The 20,461-nt window shown below is 37.4% G+C and overlaps 1 protein-coding gene across 1 annotated transcript; it reads right to left on the reverse strand.

Annotated features, from left to right (window-relative positions):
* Positions 1-5,308: 5,308 nt before the first annotated feature.
* On the reverse strand, positions 5,309-7,740 carry LOC136713951 (C-C chemokine receptor type 1). Its single transcript, XM_066691205.1, has one exon. The coding sequence runs from the start codon at positions 7,666-7,668 to the stop codon at positions 6,613-6,615; it is 1,056 nt and encodes a 351-aa protein (XP_066547302.1). The 5' UTR covers positions 7,669-7,740; the 3' UTR covers positions 5,309-6,612.
* Positions 7,741-20,461: the final 12,721 nt, after the last annotated feature.

The raw sequence follows: 20,461 nt of genomic DNA on the forward strand, positions 1-20,461 counted from the left end.
CAGATGCATATAAAAACAGAACAGACATACAGTAGAAAGCAAACACAATCCATAGAAAACCTTCAGTTCCTCCTTCTGGCCCCTGGAATGAAAGTAAGGGTGGGGTGCTAATCATGCTACTTCCTCACATATTTCTGAAGCATAGACTTTGCTAATATAGGCTTAACTTGTCTAGCTACATCCTTTCCCCATTTCCACTAGTTCCTCTGCTGTTTCATGTATCTGTACATGGCAAAAAATTCAAAGGAGGTCAGAACAGAGATGTCCCACATTGCTTTACGAAAGCTGACCCAGATCTTCATTGATGGCAAGCTCTGAGACAAATATGACTGTCACTTGAGCTATATGGTAACTCATCTCAGCTTGCTCAAGGTCTGTCTTGGCTTGGATCAGTTGAATTTGTGCTTGCAAGATTTCCCTTTGAGTGTGTCGCACTCTCAGTTCTTTTTCGATTGCCGCGAAGGCCATTGCTGAGTCCTTCGTCAGACAGAATCCATTCTTGGGAGTTCTCTAACCATGTGGAGGTCAGGGGGGTTTCAGAGCACCCATAAGTCTTCACTATGACAGGGGTCCACTGGCGCAGATGAAAGCATACTGAAGGGTAAGTGTGGAAAATGGCAGGTGGCTGCGTTTTCAGTGTCGACTAAAATTATGATGAAAATATTTAGTTTTTGATGACAGTAACACAGACTATAAAATGCAGGTAATACAAATATCCACTATAATTACACTATAGAAATAGAAGACCTAGGAGTTAATGTGGATTCATCACTTTCCCCATTCAAGCAATGTGGGGAAGCAATTAAAAATGCAAACAGAATGCTAGGGTATATTGTCTAAAGTGTAGAATTTAAAACAAGGGAAGTCATGTTCAGACTGTACAATGCACTAGTTAGTCGCTGGTCTAGATGCAGTTCAGAGGAGAGCAACCAGACTTTGAAGGTTTGAAGGGAATGTCCTACTGAGAGACTGAGGGAACTGAACCTTTTTTCCCTGGAACAGAGGACTTGATTCAAGTCTTCAAAATCATGAAAGGCATCGACCACATCAAACCAGAGGAGCTTTTCCCGATCAGCAGGGACACACACACCCGGAGACACAAATGGAAATTGGGCTTCAAGGCATTCAAAACGGAAACGGAGACACTTCTTCACACAGAGAGGCGTCACAATCTGGAATAAACTCCCCAGTGATGTGGTTGAAACTGAAGATTTGGGAACATTTAAAAATACTGGATAGTATCCTTGGATCACTTACTTAATAATGGACACCAAATGAGCACGATTTGTCGAATAGCCTCCTCTCATTTGGACACTTTCTTATGTTCTTATGTTGATCAGTGGTATGTTGAGCCTTCATTTCCAAAGCAGTCACACTTTACAATAAGGCAGGGGTCGGCAACCTTTTTGATATGATGTGCCATTTCATTTTTTTCTTGTCAATCACTGTGCCATATCAACAATATAATTGTTCAGTAGATTTAAACTGTTCATATGCATAACACGCATAACAGCAACAACATTTTTGAATATCATTTTTATTTTTGAGGACACAAAGCAGCAAAACAGCATTGAACATTACATTATTATTAAATCAGTGATCAAAGGCTCCTTTCCAAATCTGTTTTGAACAGAACATTGACATTTATGTTGAGTTTACCAATGGAGCTATGTTAAAATAAAAGTCTCAAATAGATTGAAACTGTTATACATGCATACAGAAAAAAATAATCATTCCTGAGAACAAAAATCATAGCAGCAAGTGTATGGGACACAAATATTACTGGCTTCACGATCTAATGCTGCTTTTCACATGTGTTAGAGAAAACCAACAGGGCCCCGTGTAGGCAAATGCAAAATAAAAACAGGTAAACATGAATACCAGTTAATGTGAGCCCTGGTCCTGTTTTCCTTTGCTGAGCTCCATTATCTTGGGAGTGTAGTGCGTCACCTTAAGTTGCAAACATGCTTCGGAGTGATCAACACTCAAGCGATTGCGAGAAGGGCAGAGCGCACTGTTCATGTGCGAGAATATTTGCTCGCAGAGGTATGTCGACCCGAAGACCTTCAGCAAAGCCAAAGCAACTCTTTTGAGACAGCAGAATTTCTCTGGCAATGATGTCCAGCATGTGAAAATGCAAGATCCTTGATTGTGCATTGCTGTGGTTTCCAACTCTTTGTGCAGTTCTGCAAATTTTGACATCCACAGTGCTGAACTCTTGAACTCAATTAGCTGCATTTCCATGTCCCGTGTATCCATCCACTCTATCAGATTCATTGAATTCGTGTCCATCGAAGCTTTCAGGCTTAATCAAAAAAAGAGAACAAGGGCACATAATTTCGAAAGTCCCCAAATAGTGTTGTGAACTCCGATTCAAGTTCAGAAATGTATTTGGATATCTCACCCGTGTTAATGCTGTGCTGCGTGGACAGCTCCCGTACATGTTTGAAATATCGGAATGTGGAGGTAGTAATATCCCTTGACAAGATTGCTAGCTTGTCAACAACCGCAGCCCATGTTTTGAACATGTTCAAAGCGGTTTGTTCTGCACCTTGAAGTCGGAGATTTAGCTTGTTGAACTGGCCTGTGATATCAGTGAGAAACATAAGTTTCAAAACCCACGTCTCATCTTCGAGTTCAGAGTAGACTTGGCCTTTTTCAGCCAGGAAGGCTTTAATACTGTCAAAGGAGCCAACAAACCTCTCCAAAACTTTACCACAGCTTAGCCACCTTACCGCCGAGTGGAGAGGAATATCTTTGTATGTGCAGTCCATTTCCTCGAGAAGGGACAGGAACTGTCGATGCGTGAGGGAAGATCACTTAACTATGAAATTAACAATCTTCACAACTGTAACCATAACTTCATTTAGATCTGAATTTGACATTTTTGCACAAAGGTTTTCTCTGTGTATCATTTGTAATTTAATTATGGGGTGACCCACTTTTTCCTCAATTCATTTGACAGCTCCTTTCTGTTTGCCGACCATGGCCGACCATCTGTCATCATTGCAAAAATTTTTCCTACGTCAACCCCTTGCTCCTCAAAATGCTCAATAAAGGCTTTTGCAATGTCTTCACCTTGTGTTGTGTCCGTCATTGGTTTTAGGCAACATTTATTTAACACTAACACTAACACTAACATTGCATCTTTCAATCCAGCTGTTTGCTGCCCACTTACATTTTCTGCCATTTCTTCTATGCGTCACTGAACAGTTCTGGCTGACATGGGAATACCTTTGATTCTAGATTTGATAGTCTATTTCTTAGGCAAGCCATCAATAAAACATCTGTGTTAGAGAGGAAAGCATCCTTAATGTATTATCCGTAGGACTTAAACATTTCTTAAACTAAACAAATTAATTATAATTTTGTAATAAATATAACATTCATCTGCATGTGCTTGGCATGCCATTGATTTTCCCTCAGGGTGCCAATAGTGGCACACGTGCCTAAGGTTGCCGACCTCTGCAATAAGGTATCGTGATTCCTCATCAATTCATATATGAATACCGCAGGATATACACATGAATATGTCATGCACTTAATCTGAGTTCTTATGTTAATAACATGTATAACAGGGTTAGGGTAAGTGCGGATTCATGTGCTCAACCTCAGAACTCAGATGATGATCATGAGGTTTTGATGTTTAAATCCTATGGTGTTCATATATTAAGTCAAGAGGAATTACTGTATCTTATTGTAAAGTATTACCTCTAAAGCTTTCTATGATCCATGTTTAGGGCACTACCTTCTGAGCCTTACATACAAGTTGATGTAGCTTTCAGAAAATATTTTAAAACTTGCCCTGAAAAAGGTAAATGTATCTTTATGATATTCTACTTGTTGAATCAATTCAATTAAATTAGTGAATGTAAAGTGACCATTTTTTGTATTCACACAACAGCGTTAAACCACAATTTCATCCCCAATTGCAAAATGTAACTTCTTTATTTTCTTACCTAACAACATCTGCAATGTAGGTACTATGGTACAGTTGTGAGATGGTTCAGGCACTGCATACAGGGTCTGCCAATTCATCTGTACCTCTATGGGTTATTTGGATACATTTTGTCCTATGCAGAGAGTGAAATAGGTAGCCCTATCTCTAGCGTCATTCAAGACTTTGCTACCTGCAGAGTGTTGTTAATGTTTCCATTCTCTGATTCTATCACACAGACCTCACCTTCCTGCCTCTGACAACAGTTAGATATCGTAGATTTTTTTCTCCAATTTCCAGTAGTGCAACCTTAATTTAAATTGTTAAACCCAGCCAGTGAAATGGTGATCAAATAGGCCTATACCTTGGTATTTGCACCACTTACTTAAATTACATGTGCTGGGGCTCTGGGTTTTAAGCTTGCCCAGTGGGAGGGGTTTATGTTGGCTGTAGGTAAGCTTCCTGTTCATGTTCTGGCACATGGACGTACAAGGCCTTGAGGGCTACACGTTTTTCTATGTGCCTACTTTCTTGTGAGAATATAATAATTCCTCTTAAATATTAATTATCTCATTAACCGTAATGCACAAAGGTCCCAGAAAACATCTAATAAGCCATTTGCTGATGAATTAGTTAACATGAATAAGCACTGATCATGTTTAGTAAAATTATCAAAACATATCAATATTTTCCTTTATGTTAACAAAGGTATTTAATGTTATTTCATAAGATCATTACATTCATTGTGGAAAATCTGGTGACTATTTTGACAATCTTAGGATTAACAAACATCTAAATCATTTAGTCCTTGAAATGAGTAATGTTTATTCATGTTAAGTAAGCCATTTGTTCACCTTAGTTACTGCCTTAGAATATTCACACAAACCAATACCTGAATTAATGCAGTCGTTAATTAATTAGTTACCATTACCAAAACATTACTTTTCATGACATGTTGATGCAATAGTTAATGTTAACTAACAAATTAGTTAATGTCTGATATGGGGTACTTATTGTAGTGTTACCGCTCTAGGAACCTTCTGTTAACAGTTACATTTAACCCAGTACAGGTAACATAACAACATGATATCGAATGACAGTTTTTCACAATTGATCACTTTAAGTTAAAACTTACACAGATTTATTTGATAATTATTTTTATTACCATTGAAGAGTCGCAGAAATCCAGAAAGATGCACTTCCAATCAAAGGGTTTTTATTATAAGCAGCTGCAAGGAAGAGATTCGAGAGGCGATCTCAAGAACAGTCTTAGGGAAGTTACAAACTACAGGCACTTTTATGCAGACCAGACAGGAGAGAAAGATTACAGGACCCATATGTCTGTCCTGTGATGAGCGTAAGTTTGGTTTCTGCCTGACAACTGCTCAGGAAGACCCATATATTGTCAAACCGGGGAGAATTAAGGCATACGTAATGTTTAATATAAGGGGGGTTTATATGATGTATCTAGCCCAAATTGCTGGTGAAAACTGGTTCTTATCAGACCCTGTTCTTCTAGGTATGAGGGTTAACCTATAGCACATTACCATAGCACAGTGAGACAGTGACCTTGTTTACACAGACACACAGGGAAAGACATGCAGTTCTTCAACCATTAAATCAATAAAGCCGAAATTAGGAAAACAATAGCAGATTTATTATTTTCAATAAACACTTTTTCATTTGAAACATTGCAATGCACATGAATTAAACAAACATCAAAACAATTCTGCATTTCCATACAACACTTTACTCCACTTTAAAGGTCCCACTTATTAGACACGTTATTTATTGCATAACCTATAAATAACAGTCAACACCATGTAAAGTAAAATAAGAAGAATGCCAGACACAAATACCAATGATATATATTGAGAACAGTATGAAACATTACAAAACACATTAATAAACCAAACATTTATACCATTGTACACACAGTGAGAAGAGTATTAAAACCACATATGCATTGAATCGGTTATCAAGCACATCAGACCCATTGTCTATGTGGTCCTGCGCAAGTCACAGTGGGGTCCGCTGGATGATCATCAACGCACTGCATGGTGTTTAATAATAATAATAATAATAATAATAATAATAATAATAATAATAATAATAATAATCATCATAATAATAATAATCTTTAGACAAACCAAAAAAAAATGGAATGTAAAGTCTTCCTGGACCTACTCTACCTTTTCCTAACAAAAAGACAAATAACAAAGGCCATAAAGGTTACAAACGAACTGATATAAACATATAAACACAACCCTCTGTGCATCCATTCTTGCATGAATGAAAAGGGAAAGAACAACAAAGTAACACCCTCACCCATAAACAATGAATACATTTAACCTACCAAAGACACCCCTACCCACACACATGCACAATAAAACACATTTATTCATCAACTAATTAAAAAATGTCAGCTAATTATAACCTCAACCTCAAAAACAAAAGAGATAATTCGGTATGGAAATAACCTTATAACAACACTCTTAACATCATGGTCTTAACATCATGTAAAATGTAATACTCTATTAACAAACAAAAAACACTCTGATTCTTTTTAAAAATAAATAACATAATGTATCTACTTTTGATACTGGCTCTGTACAGGTTTCACGTGACACCCCCCCTCCCCCACCCACATGTCCACAAGCATGAATCAATTTTATTCATAGATAGATCATAGAATTATCAGACATTTTAGTTGGCTGTATATCAGCAGAGTGTGCGGTTGGAGTCACATTGGTTGTTAATTTGTTATAGTTTACACAAGGGAAGTGGTTTAATTGTTTAAAGAGATGCCTCTTGAATTTCTCACCCACAAAAACATAAACGATGGGGTTTAAACAGCTGTGAGAATAGGCCACAGCCTCAGTGATTTGAAGACTGAGTTGTATCCTCTTACTGGACTCACAGCCGCTGTAAATGCCAGTAATCTCCATAGCCTTAAAAAAAGCAGCAATATTATATGGAGTCCAGCAAAAGAAAAACACTATAACAACCAACACTACAAGTCTGATGGTCTGCTTCTTGGAAGACCTGCAAGTGAGTAATCTTCGTATAATCATTGCATAGCAAAATACCATAATGCTTAAAGGAATCAGTAGGCCCAGAACATTCATTTTAATAATGCCAAACACTCTCAGATTCTTACTCTGCTCAGTGGTGGTGTACTGTGGACTACATGTTTTATCATTTTCATTCTTGACTGCATTGTGTATGATCTCAGGAAATGAGGCCAAAAAGCTAACTATCCAGATGACAGTGCTTGCAATCGCCCCGTACAGTGGGGTTCTGGCTTTCAAAGCATACACTGCATGGACTATGGCCAGATATCTGTCTATACTCATTAGCGTAATGAAGAAGATCCCACTGTAGAACGCAATGTGGTACGACCCGAGGATTATTTTGCACATGGCATCCCCGAAGATCCACTCATCTCGGGCATAGTGCGCAAGGAAGGGAAGGGAGAAGACAAACAGCAAGTCAGCAATGGCCAAGTTAAGGAGACAGACATCAGTCATGCTTCTCAACTTTACACGCAGGAGCAGAACCCAAAGAACAAGAGCGTTTCCAATGACCCCGACCACAACAAACAGAGAGTACAACTGTGGGAGAAAGGAAGACCCATGTTTTTCATATAAACAAGGAGCAGAATCCAAATAGCCATCCATTTCTGAATAATCCTCATACTCGGAAGTGTTTATCCATGATGTCATACTCATTCTGTATGAATGGTAGTAATGGTTCACATGAGAGTAGTCCAGATCCTTGGGGGCTGTCCTCTGTTTCTGTCAGCTGTGAAGAGAGGAAATTTAAAGCAACATTTCAGGCATTATACAACTTCTGAACTACATATCTTCAGCTCTGAAAGTCTCTACCTGAACACTCCAGCAAGATGGTGTTTTGCATGCATTTGAGAAACATGATACAATCCTTTCCTTCAGGTTCAGACTTTGTTTCTCTTTTTTAAGACCCCATGTATGTTCTTTATCCTTTATTCAATGTGAATTGTTTACACTAAAACAAATGTGATGCATGAATAGTTTGTTATGCAGTACAATTCAATAAGAATGTATAAAAATTGTATTGAAGAAAACCAGTATAAAGCCCAATAAGTAGTGTCTGCAAAAATGACTAACTGCCAATAAGGTATCAATGTTATACACCGTAACAAAACATATATTTATACTATACTCAATTTTTTATATTATTTTGTTTTGTACTATGTATTATAGGACATGAACATTTAAAGGTGTTTTGATTGTCTGTTAATACACAGACGGGTGACAAATAAAATAAAAAACCTGAATAAATGAGTGGAGGAACATAATGAATGCAGATGCCTCCAAACAGGTGTACTGCATGATACAATTAAGCAATTTACATCCTATCATGCTGTGTGGCATGTATACAAATGCTGAGCAGACCCGGCTGACCTCAATTTTGGATCAAGATGGCAAGAGGAAAGGATCTAAGTGGCTTTGAAAGAGGGGTCATTATTGGGGCACGAATGGCAGGAGCTTCAGTCACAAAGATGCTCAACTGGCTCGTGTTCTGGACAACTGGAGTGCATGTGTGGTGACACCAAGAGAACGGTAGAGGCCTGACTGCTTCACCCCTACAGTGAGGGGGTCCGGAGGCTCTGTTATGCTGTGGGGGGGCATTTTCCTGGCATGGTTTGGGTCCACTTGTCCCCTTAGAGGGAAGGGTCACTGCAAATCATTACAAAGTTATTCTGAGTGATCACCTTTATCCTATGGTGACACATTTCTATCCTGATGGGAGTGGTCTCTTCCAGGATGACAATGGTTTGATGAGTATGAAAATAATGTGAATCATATGCTATGGACACCAGATCTCAACCCAACTGAACACCTTTGGGAGATTTTGGACCGACGTGTTAGACAGCGCTCTCCACCACCATCATCAAAACACCAAATGAGGGAATATCTTCTGGAAGAATGGTGTTCATCCCTCCAGTAGAGTCCAGAGACTCATACAATCTGTGCCAAGAGCATTGAAGCTGTTCTGGCTGCTCGTTGTGGCCCAACACCTTACTATAACACCCAACACTTTATGTTTTTATTTTATTTTGTGACCAGTCTGTACTTAATACATATTATATAATATATATGAAATATATTAGTTGTAATACATATTTAAACATATGTTTAACGTAACATACATATGTAATAAATATACACAAGTATGTCATATGCAAATACAATTTCCATAAAACTAAAAAAAAAAATTGAGTAACTCACCTGTGGTGAGTTATAGCTTAATCTATAATAAATTATGTTTTAATAATGTTGAATTACTTATTTATAATATCAATACTACTTATTCAGTCAAAAGCAAAGGCATTCACAATATAGAATCTTCACAATCAAAAGCATATAAATACTTTAACTCTGATCAACAGTCACACTTTTGAAAATACATTTATTCAGCCTGATTTTAAATGCTTCCTTTATTTATTTTGAACTTTAGATATTTGCACAAGATGTAAATCAACTTAATCTCAACATCCCTTAGTAATTTAAATACAGTGGGGGAACAAAGTATTTGATCCCCTGCTGATTTTGTACATTTGCCCACTGACAAAGAAATGATTAGTCTATAATTTTAATGGTAGGTGTATTTTAACAGTGAGAGACAGAATAACAACAAAAAAATCCAGAAAAATGCATTTCAAAAAAGTTATACATTGATTTGCATGTTAATGAGGGAAATAAGTATTTGACCCCTTCGACTTAGTACTTGGTGGCAAAACCCTTGTTGGCAATCACAGAGGTCAGACGTTTCTTGTAGTTGGCCACCAGGTTTGCACACATCTCAGGAGGGATTTTGTCCCACTCCTCTTTGCAGATCCTCTCCAAGTCATTAAGGTTTCGAGGCTGACGTTTGGCAACTCGAACCTTCAGCTCCCTCCACAGATTTTCTATGGGATTAAGGTCTGGAGACTGGCTAGGCCACTCCAGGACCTTAATGTGCTTCTTCTTGAGCCACTCCTTTGTTGCCTTGGCTGTGTGTTTTGGGTCATTGTCATGCTGGAATACCCATCCACGACCCATTTTCAATGCCCTGGCTGAGGGAAGGAGGTTCTCACCCAAGATTTGACGGTACATGGCCCCGTCCATCGTCCCTTTGATGCGGTGCAGTTGTCCTGTCCCCTTAGCAGAAAAGCACCCCCAAAGCATAATGTTTCCACCTCCATGTTTGACGGTGGGGATGGTGTTCTTGGGGTCATTCCTCCTCCTCCAAACACGGCGAGTTGAGTTGATGCCAAAGAGCTCGATTTTGGTCTCATCTGACCACAACACTGTCACCCAGTTCTCCTCTGAATCATTCAGATGTTCATTGGCAAACTTCAGACGGGCCTGTACATGTGCTTTCTTGAGCAGGGGGACCTTGCGGGCGCTGCAGGATTTCAGTCCTTCATTGCGTAGTGTGTTACCAATTGTTTTCTTGGTGACTATGGTCCCAGCTGCCTTGAGATCATTAACAAGATCCTCCCGTGTAGTTCTGGGCTGATTCTTCACCATTCTCATGATCATTGAAACTCCACGAGGTGAGATCTTGCATGGAGCCCCAGACCGAGGGAGACTGACAGTTATTTAGTGTTTCTTCCATTTGCGAATAATCGCACCAACTGTTGTCACCTCCTCACCAAGCTGCTTGGCGATGGTCTTGTAGCCCATTCCAGCCTTGTGTAGGTCTACAATCTTGTCCCTGACATCCTTGGACAGCTCTTTGGTCTTGGCCATGGTGGAGAGTTTGGAATCTGATTGATTGATTGCTTCTGTGGACAGGTGTCTTTTATACAGGTAACGAGCTGAGATTAGGAGAGTCCCTTTAAGAGAGTGCTCCTAATCTCAGCTCGTTACCTGTATAAAAGACACCTGGGAGCCAGAAATCTTGCTGATTGATATGGGATCAAATACTTATTTCCCTCATTAACATGCAAATCAATTTATAACTTTTTTGAAATGCGTTTTTCTGGATTTATTTGTTGTTATTCTGTCTCTCACTGTTAAAATACACCTACCATTAAAATTATAGACTGATCATTTCTTTGTCAGTGGGCAAACGTACAAAATCAGCAGGGGATCAAATACTTTTTTCCCTCACTGTACATGTATTTATATTCCTGATCACAATAAGTGAATGATTATTTTATTTGCTACACATGTTTTATGTATTACTTAATTATGCTTGTTTGTTTTTTATATTTATAAAACAGAGTATCAAGTATTAATAACAAGTAGTGTCAGGCTATTGGCTTAAACCGCTCTGAATCTGTGGTTGCTCTGATGTTACTTTTGATGTTGCATTGTTAAACAACAAAATCTCAGGAAAGATGGTTCTTTTAGTGGAAATATACTGAGTCAGTTCAGAAGTAAACCCCAGCCTGCTTCCTGTTTTCTGTTCCCAGTCTTATATGAAACAAACTGGTTTCCATCCATTACTCTTTCATACAAGTGGGAGGACAAATGTTTCTAAAATGGTACACAAATCATACAATATTCAGCCAAGGAATAACAAGTAAAAAACTTGCTGGGAAAAACTAACAAAAATACGTAAAATAGAGAATAGATACATATGATCAGTTAATATGTTTGGTAAATACTCCACAATTTTATTTATAGACACAAGAGAAAAATGTAACAGTTTACCCTTACGGGGCAGAAGGAAAACAACCAAGCAAACAAAAACAAAAAACAGGTGGAATTCATACAAAATGTTTTGTCCATTTTGACTAATATAATTATTATTATTATTATTATTAGTATTATTATTATTATTATTATTATTATTATTATTATTATTGTTTTGTTTGTTTGTCAATATGGTTAGATTGTAGTTGTCAGGTTAGATATTTTCTGTCAGCTAAATGGTCCTGGGGCCATTGTTTTGAATGTGATTCTAATTTTATATAATGATATATACAATCATATATATTTTTATCAACATGATCAGAACAGATAATCAGTTACTTACCATAGCAGGGACTTGGTGAAATGCAGCAATTTTACTCCATGTGACCAAGTTAGGTGGTGTGTTATGGTGATGGTTTCTTAACACATTTTAAGAAGTATTGCATCCATCCTCTATTATGTATATGTATGCAGCTGTTTTTTGTGCATTACATGTAAGAATTTGCTATCTGGGTTGAGCTGTGGCTTTTGTGTTTTCAGTTAATCACTATTTATCTTAGTTTTGATATCACACCAACACAGTATTAATAAATTAGTAAGTAAATAGTTCCCACCATGCATAATACCCTCCCCCAAGCCCAGATAATTACATTACATCTATTTTAGTCATTACACATCATTTATTGCATTGTTAGATTACTACAAGAAACAAATGAAACAAATTGTTTATAATTAACGTTTGTAGCAAACTTTGTTTATTTTAAAAAGTCTGTGACTTTGTAGTAGAAAAACCTTCCTTTATGAGCAATCCCTTAAAGGTCCCTGCTCTTTTAAGTTCTCCATTTGCCCATGCTAATAGGGTGAAATGCTATTTTAGTGTCAGCTTTGTTTTCTTTTTTAATTTTAATACATCTACATATTGTAATTTCCACCTTTCAACACAGTTGGTAAATAGATCTGTGATATTGAGTGGACTAGCACCAACTGTGGTCAACAATAATAATGAATGACTACTTACATATGGTCAGAAATGCAAAGCAGTGTCTTGACATTGTGGCAGCACAGTCATGAACACCAGTTTTACAGTTTCATTTCTACTGACCTTCCTACTACTCTGAAAAGCATATTATGAAAAGGGTATTATGAGGTAATGTAGATCCTGTACGGCTTTTACATAGAATACACCTAATACAATGAAACAGAGAACTAACCGTTCTTACTTCTTCTTTTCTGTGGCTCAATTTAATTAATGTATGTGTTTTATCAGTGAATCAACATTCATAAGGAAGCATGGTCTTGTGTGATCTTACTTTAGCAATTTTATTCTCAGAGAATGTATGTATGAATATCTATGTATTTTTAATATACAGCTATATTCATAACAAAATAATTAATTGAATTTATCTCTAACCTAACTTAAAGGACCCCAATCAAGTGAGGTGAGCCCAAATGTTCAACCAAGATTAGGGTTTTACAGTGGCTCTCAAAAGTATTCACCCCCTTTGGACAGTTCCACATTTAATTGTGTTACAACATGAAAGCATTCAAGTATTTTCTGTTTTGTGTTTGTAATTAATTTAGAACAATTTGCAGATATATTTTTCACTTTAACATTATGGACATGTTCTGTGTTGATCAAAAACTCCTGATTAAATCCGTTCTGATTTCATGTTTGAATACTTTTGAGAGCCACTGTATATACTGTGCAAGCATTGCTGTCTGTCATACATTTGTTACATTATAAGAAGCCATGCAGTCAATGCAGTAAACAATACATTAGTAGCAACAGGGTAGCAACTCCCTCTTCTGGTGAACTGTTCATGCTATGGCATCATCAGTGCTTTCTTTCCTAAAAGAATGACTGATTTGAATTACAGTTCTAGTCAAGGGAAGTTAGTTTGACCAATTTTCAGCACGCGGTTGTATCCACAGCCTTCATTTGAAACAATGTTATTGGATCATTTGTTTGGTTTAATAAATAGTGGTGGGTGGATCTCATTTATGTACCAGTGAACACAGCCTATACAGAATTTGTAAAGATGACAGATCATTGATGAGAATGAAGACTCTGTATGTGTGGGGGGTTGATTGCTGCCGAGTTTTTGAGTGTTGAGCAGGGGAGGAGCTGACAGACACACATACTGCAGCCCCTCCATGCCACACAGCAGTCCCAGTTCACTTCAGTATCTTCCTTGATATTCTTGTCATAGTGTGAAGACAGAGATCCATTTCCTTTAGGAATGTATGAGCTGGACAGACAGTTTGTTATTTTATTTTATATTGTCAAATAGAGAGCACACTGAAAGGTTAAACCCTACGTTTAGTAATCTGAAAAATACTGTATTAACACAAGGAATGGTGAGTGTCTTACCCAGCCATGTCATTGAAGGTGATTCACTGGGATGCTTTTAAAAGTAATATGGTTAAGTTCTCAGAACAGTGAGCTACTTATAACCAAGCAAGCACAATAGTCCACTCATTTATCATAATGTTCTTTAAATATAGAATCATTGAAATTAGCTAAAAGTGTTAGTAGGCATTGATATGTTTTTCTTTTTTTTTTTTCTTTTTTTAACTATGACAGGTACATATAGCGTATACCCAGCACATCCTGTTTTTGCTTTAAAGCAGATTTGCAAAGTGTGCTCAGAAAATGTCACCCAGACAACAGGCCCTTCAAGACAAAGTGTGGTTAAGTGGTCGGCTACAAAAGTTGAAACTATTTATATCTTATTAGCTGCATTTGCCTCAGTGGCAAAGCACATTTTGCTCAAGTGATAAGCTAGTAAAATGCCCATAACTCTGCTTAGAAGTCCACTTCTGCTCACTTTAACCTCTCCAGTTGCATCATATTATTTTATACCCTGTCCACAGAGTGTACAAAAAATGTTCAACACAATTTTGAAGGATACGTAAATCTGACACGAAGCTGAGCAGGTCACCGCTGAGTTGTCTTGTCTGCTCTGGCTACACTGACTCAGTGATGTCACAGGTGGTGTTAAGTCAGTTTAACTCTGATAATACACTCGACAGCAGAACGGGAGGTGTCCAACCAGTATCATTCTGTCGGAAAATGTTTATTTGTTAATAGATATATTCCCACACTGCAAAAATAGAAAAACACATTTATATTTATATCTTTTCTCTAGGGTGGCCATTTCACATTTAATTAATCAAGGCTCTTTTGTGTTGCAGTAGTTTTCAAACCAGTCCTGGAGGACCCCGTGTCCTGCTGGAATTTTTTCCAACCTTGTTCTTAATTTCTTAATTTAATCCTTCATTGAACTAACAAAGCAATATACTACTAAATTAAGCAATTAAGACCTCAGTTGGAACAAAAAACAGCAGAGCACAAGGTACTCCAGGACCAGTTTGAAAACCACTACTTTAAGGTTATCAAATCACATGGCAATAGTTATACACAGTCATACTAACATCAATGGCTTTGTTTACCTCATGCTAAAATGTTCATGACTACTTAAGTGGTATTACTGTATAACAATTTATATTCAAACACAAACCAAAACTGTTTGAAACTATAATAAGTCATAACCTACTTAAATATGTCTGGGCTTTACCTATATTGTCATGAATTATTTACCAGCATGGACACACTGTGTTATATGTAAAAAAGATTCTGGATGCAGTTCTTGCTCAGGATACAGTCAATGAAACGCATACAAAATAAAATAAATCAACACATTAAATGCATCAGTAAGAAGTTATTTTTAAAAAGATAAAGTCCCTAAAGATAAAGTCCCTAAAAGTACATATGTGGAACTACTATTATAAAGCTGTAGCTGTAACATTTTTTGAGAATGAGAGTGAGAACTGCAACCAAAAAAACAAAAAAAGCGAGGCCAAGTGATAAGTCAAGTTTGACACCAGTGGAAAAAGCTGTTGTGGATAAACACATTTGTAAGTTTCTACATTCTGGATTTTGAAAGAAAGAAAATGGTGTAAGGGGCCTGCAACTTTAAATGAGCTCAAAACAATAAGAGCTAAATAAACATACTAAGTACAAATCAGAGTCGAAGAAACCACAGAGATGATTATCCACTCCTACAGCAACAAATTATAGTTGATTGTTCCAATTCTCTAAGCAGTGTTTATTTGATATTTTTGAAACCCATGTTTTTCATCAGTCAGATTCAATTCGCATTAAAATAAATTAAAGACAGTGTTCCTTTGAAAGGTCTTGTGATTTGAAGGCCCCCCCCCCACCCCCCAAAAAAAGGGCACGTCATAATTCAGAAACAGGAAATAAATGCTGTGGTTTCGAACATCCTCACCGACTTGAAGATCTTGCAAACCTTTTGGTTGAGTGAGGTGTAGATAACAAGGGATAATGGTAGACCTGTGACATCTACTATAGTCTAAGTATATGTACTCAGATGGGTAAAATCGATGGAAAAAGTTTAATTATTATTTGAACTATTTGATGAATTTGGAAATGAATGCAGATATTTCTGTTGTTGTTGTTGTTGTTGTTGTTGTTGTTGTTGTTGTTGTAAATCACTCATTCAAAATCAATGCCATTTAAACATGATTATTTGCAAGCTGTATTATTGTACTTTGTACAGTCTTTAGAAAACACAAGACATTTTCAAATGTCCTCTTAAAGTCTGCAGGCCTAGAAATCTCTTTTACACCCTCTATGTCTTCCAAGAAATGTGGCTATGTACACAAAAGCCAGTAGCACTACCTCAAGATAATATGAACACAAATGTTCACATTCAAGAATTAAAATGTATCTTCACCTTTGCTATGGGTCATGTGTATCTAAAACCAATGGAGGCCCCTTGTGGAAAAAATAAATGCTGCAGTAAGCACACTGTACACTGTACCTCTCTCAGTCTGCTATTCTGGCCTTAATACTCAATCAATGTTTCCTATTGAAATCAAACATGTGCTAAACAGGTATAATTATTTACTGTACCAGTTTATAAATCTGTGAAACATGTATTCTCTTTGGACTATGCAAAGTGTCTGATTTCCTGTTTCGTTTAAGGTTGTTTCACTTCTTTTCCAGTGTGTCAAATGCACAGCTACCACCCAGATGTAAATGTAAATCACAACATTATGCAGTAAGGTAGTCAGTGGGGGAAAATACAGTAGAATATATTAAATATATTGCAAATTATCACAACATAGTATGCGTTAATAGCAAATAGATCTTGTCATTAATTGAAATAGTGCAGATTGGTTAGAAACAATGTGTGGTGTGCAAGTCGAGAGACAAGTGGTAGATTCAGGTACTGTTGCAATATGTAGTTTTAGATGGTGCCAAAACATGGTGCAAGATTGGACAAGCTATTGGTTAGAAACAATGTGTGGTGTGCAAGTCGAGAGACAAGTGGTAGATTCAGGTACTGTTGCAATATGTAGTTTTAGATGGTGCCAAAACATGGTGAAACATGGTTCAAACTGAACCAATCAGTTTGTTGGTTCCACCACTGGAGGGCAAGGGAGGAGAATAAATGAGAACATGCATGACATCTTATTGATAGTAATTATTTAAATCTACAGGTAAGATCATCTAGCTAATCTGGTGTCCACTCCAGATCTAATGATATGCAAGAGTTACAAAGGTTTCACAAAATTATTTATAAAACAATAGATCATGTTTCAATAAAAGTTTAAAGGAACAGAAATGATGCTGTTTTAGAGTGACCGTTTGTTTGTTTTTTGTTGTTGTTTTTATCTGGGTTTGAGCCTGCATTCGCTTTGAAGGTGTCAGTGATAAAGATAAGTGATACATTTGACACCAGTGGAAGAAGCTGTTGCAGATTAGCACATCTGCAAGTTTCTACTTTCTGAATTTTGAAATAGAAAAATACCAACACAAGTGATATTTTTCTTAGAAAATGGAATGATGGGCATGGAACTTTATATGAGCATGCAATTATTTTATACTTCTTTGTCAATAAAGTATGAGAGCTAATTAGATGTACAAAGTACTAAGCATTCTAACATCTTGGTCAATATAACGATAGAGATGGATTTACACGTACCACAGGAAATGTTTATCTGATGATTTGTCTGATATCACACTATATCCTTTGCATAAAAAAAATAAAGGCATTTTTCCTGTCACACGTTTTGCGACTTAAAGGGCTACTCCCAGTCTTCAAATTAGGGGACCTTGAGGGTTGCCATTTTTCAGGGTTTAGTTCCATGCTGCATTTAACCAATTATTTACTAAACTGTCCAGAATAACCATCTTCCCTGCAGGTTTAGCAGATTTTACAAAGATGTAAAAGAGCACATTGTGGGCCCTATTCCTAGATTCCCCAGCTCAGGGTATTTTGCCTGCTCATAACACTTGCCTCTATTTCTATTTCTTATACAAGGGTTATTTGGATTGCTGTATGGTACCAATTCAAAACTGTGACTGTCCATTTTCAAGAGTTCACCTCAGAACAATATTACCAAGAGACAGAGATTACTCTAGCTTCTAGGATCTACATCTATCTATTTATCTATCTATCTATCTATCTATCTATCTATCTATCTATCTATCTATCTATCTATCTATCTATCTATCTATCTATCTATGTATTGAAGCTGCATGTGTTGGATGTTTAATCATTTGAAACATACATACTTCTACTAAACATAAAATGTATTTATTAAAACATTAAAATGCTGCTGTAAAATCTTATGTTCTGCATGGTCAATGTATCCCAGTCTGCTCATTGAAATCCTATGTCTGTAACAATCTTTCCTATTTATTTACAAGGTTCAGTCCATGATGTAACTCACAAAGGTAATTGAGCCCTTGGATTGATTTTTTGAAAGTTGTTTAGTAGGCAATTAATACATTCATACTGCTCAACCACTCAAATGAGATTGTAATTAAGTTAATACAAAGTCCAATGTTCTATTTCAAAAAAGCGAAATATGTTTTGAGAATGTGTGACTATGGTTGTGTCAATTTTCAAACCTGCTTATCAATGTGAGGGTCGCGGTGGCAGCAAACTAAGCAGGGCAACCAAACTTCCCTTTCCTCAACAACGGATTCCAACTCCTCCTGAGAGATATATGCATGGGTCGGCCTCGAGATTTCCACTCAGTGGGCCATGCCTGCTACAGCTCCAAAGGTAGTCTACCCATGGGCATCCTTAGCAGATTCCCCAATGGGTGGACAACTTGATGCTCGAAAATTGGGAATCGCATGTGCATTTAAGAAAAAACTACAATTACAATTGTGTACTTACATATACTCTTTATCATTTTTACACATTTAGTACCTTGTAATAATGCATAATTACACTGTACGTATGAGTGACTACACCTACTTTGTATATAGACTGTAACTAAGGGGACTTATTGTCATACAATGAAGATTACACAGTGTAAAATACAGGCAAACTAATATATTACAAATTAATGCAATTGAATACCAAGCATGTCCTAGAACCAAAAGTAAACGCTTTAGGTGTTTGTGGTCTTATCTGTGGAGGTAGGGGAGTGAGAGAAAATGCTATGGGCAGTAGAAGATTAGTGGAGAGGATGAGAAAGGACATGGGGAGAGATATGGGACTGTTGAGAGAGCATATTAACTATATCAGTAATGCCTAGCAACAATATGTATAAACTACACTGAAGCTACAGCAGACTTCTTGTTCTTATGTTTTATTCTTCAGTGTCTTACAAATTTGACATACACTTGTTGAAATGGTTTATATATACAGAGTAGTCCTCAGAAAAGTCAAGGATTTAGCTCCAGCAACAAAACTCATGTTTCTTACACGGATTGATTACTATAATGGTGTTATACCAACTACCTTTTCAGTTTCATTTTTTAATAACTTTTTGTTTAATTTATAAGCAGCTTCATATTGTATTTTATATTGACATTTTGAACATAAAACGATTTCTTTAAACTTTTTGAACTAGAGCTATTTTTTTTTATATGGCTAAAAATAAAGGTTTGAAAGGATAAAATGCCCATTTTGTAGTTAGTCAAATAATATGCACAATTCAATATACACTGCTCAAAAAAATTAAGGGAACACGTAATCATCACAGTATAACACCAGGTCAATTAAACTTCAGGGATATCAATCTGTCTAGTTAGGAAGCCTAAGCGGTTGTGAATCAATGTCACCTGTTTTGGTGCAAATTAAAGTGATAACAGGTGCACTGGAGAGGTAAAAGCAAGTCAACCCCCCAAAAGGGAATGGTTTTGCAGGTGTTGGCCACAGACAATTGCTCTCTCCTTATCCTTCCTGACTGATTCTTCTCTAGTTTTGCATTTTGCTAGTGTCCTTGTCACTACTGGTAGCATGAGGCAGTACCTGCAGCCCATTCAGGTTGCACAGGTAGTCCAGCTCTTCCAGGATGACACATCCATACGTGCCATCGCAAGAAGGTTTGCTGTGTCTCCCAGTACAATATCAAGAGCATACCAAGAGACGGGCCAGTGCCGTAGAAGGGCATCAACCCAGCAGCAGGACCGGTATCTGCTCCTTTGTGAGTGGAGGAACAGGAGGAGCAATGCCAGAGCCCTACAAAATGACTTCCAGCGGGCTACTGGTGTGCATGTTTCTGACCAAATTCTGACCCGACGTCCTCTAGTGGGACCTGTGCTCACAGCCCAGCACCATGCAGCTCGATTGGCATTCACCAGAGAACACCAGAATTGGCAGGTCCGCCATTGGCGTCCCGTTCTCTTCACAGATGAGAGCAGGTTCACACTGAGCACGTGACAGACGTGAAAGAGTCTTGGATGAAATCCTCAGACCCATCATCAGACTTTAAGCTCTTGCAGTGGGCCCTGGGTTCCTCCTGGTGCAGGACAATGCCCAGCCTCATGTGGCCCGAGTGTGTAGGCAGTTCCTGGATGATG

Source organism: Amia ocellicauda, chromosome 18 (assembly GCF_036373705.1).
Source record: "Amia ocellicauda isolate fAmiCal2 chromosome 18, fAmiCal2.hap1, whole genome shotgun sequence".
In the NCBI taxonomy this organism is placed as follows: domain Eukaryota; kingdom Metazoa; phylum Chordata; class Actinopteri; order Amiiformes; family Amiidae; genus Amia; species Amia ocellicauda.

Bases quoted from the DNA above. Each gene is read 5' to 3' on its own strand.
- LOC136713951 (XM_066691205.1), bottom strand. From the start codon at position 7,668: ATGAGTATGACATCATGGATAAACACTTCCGAGTATGAGGATTATTCA.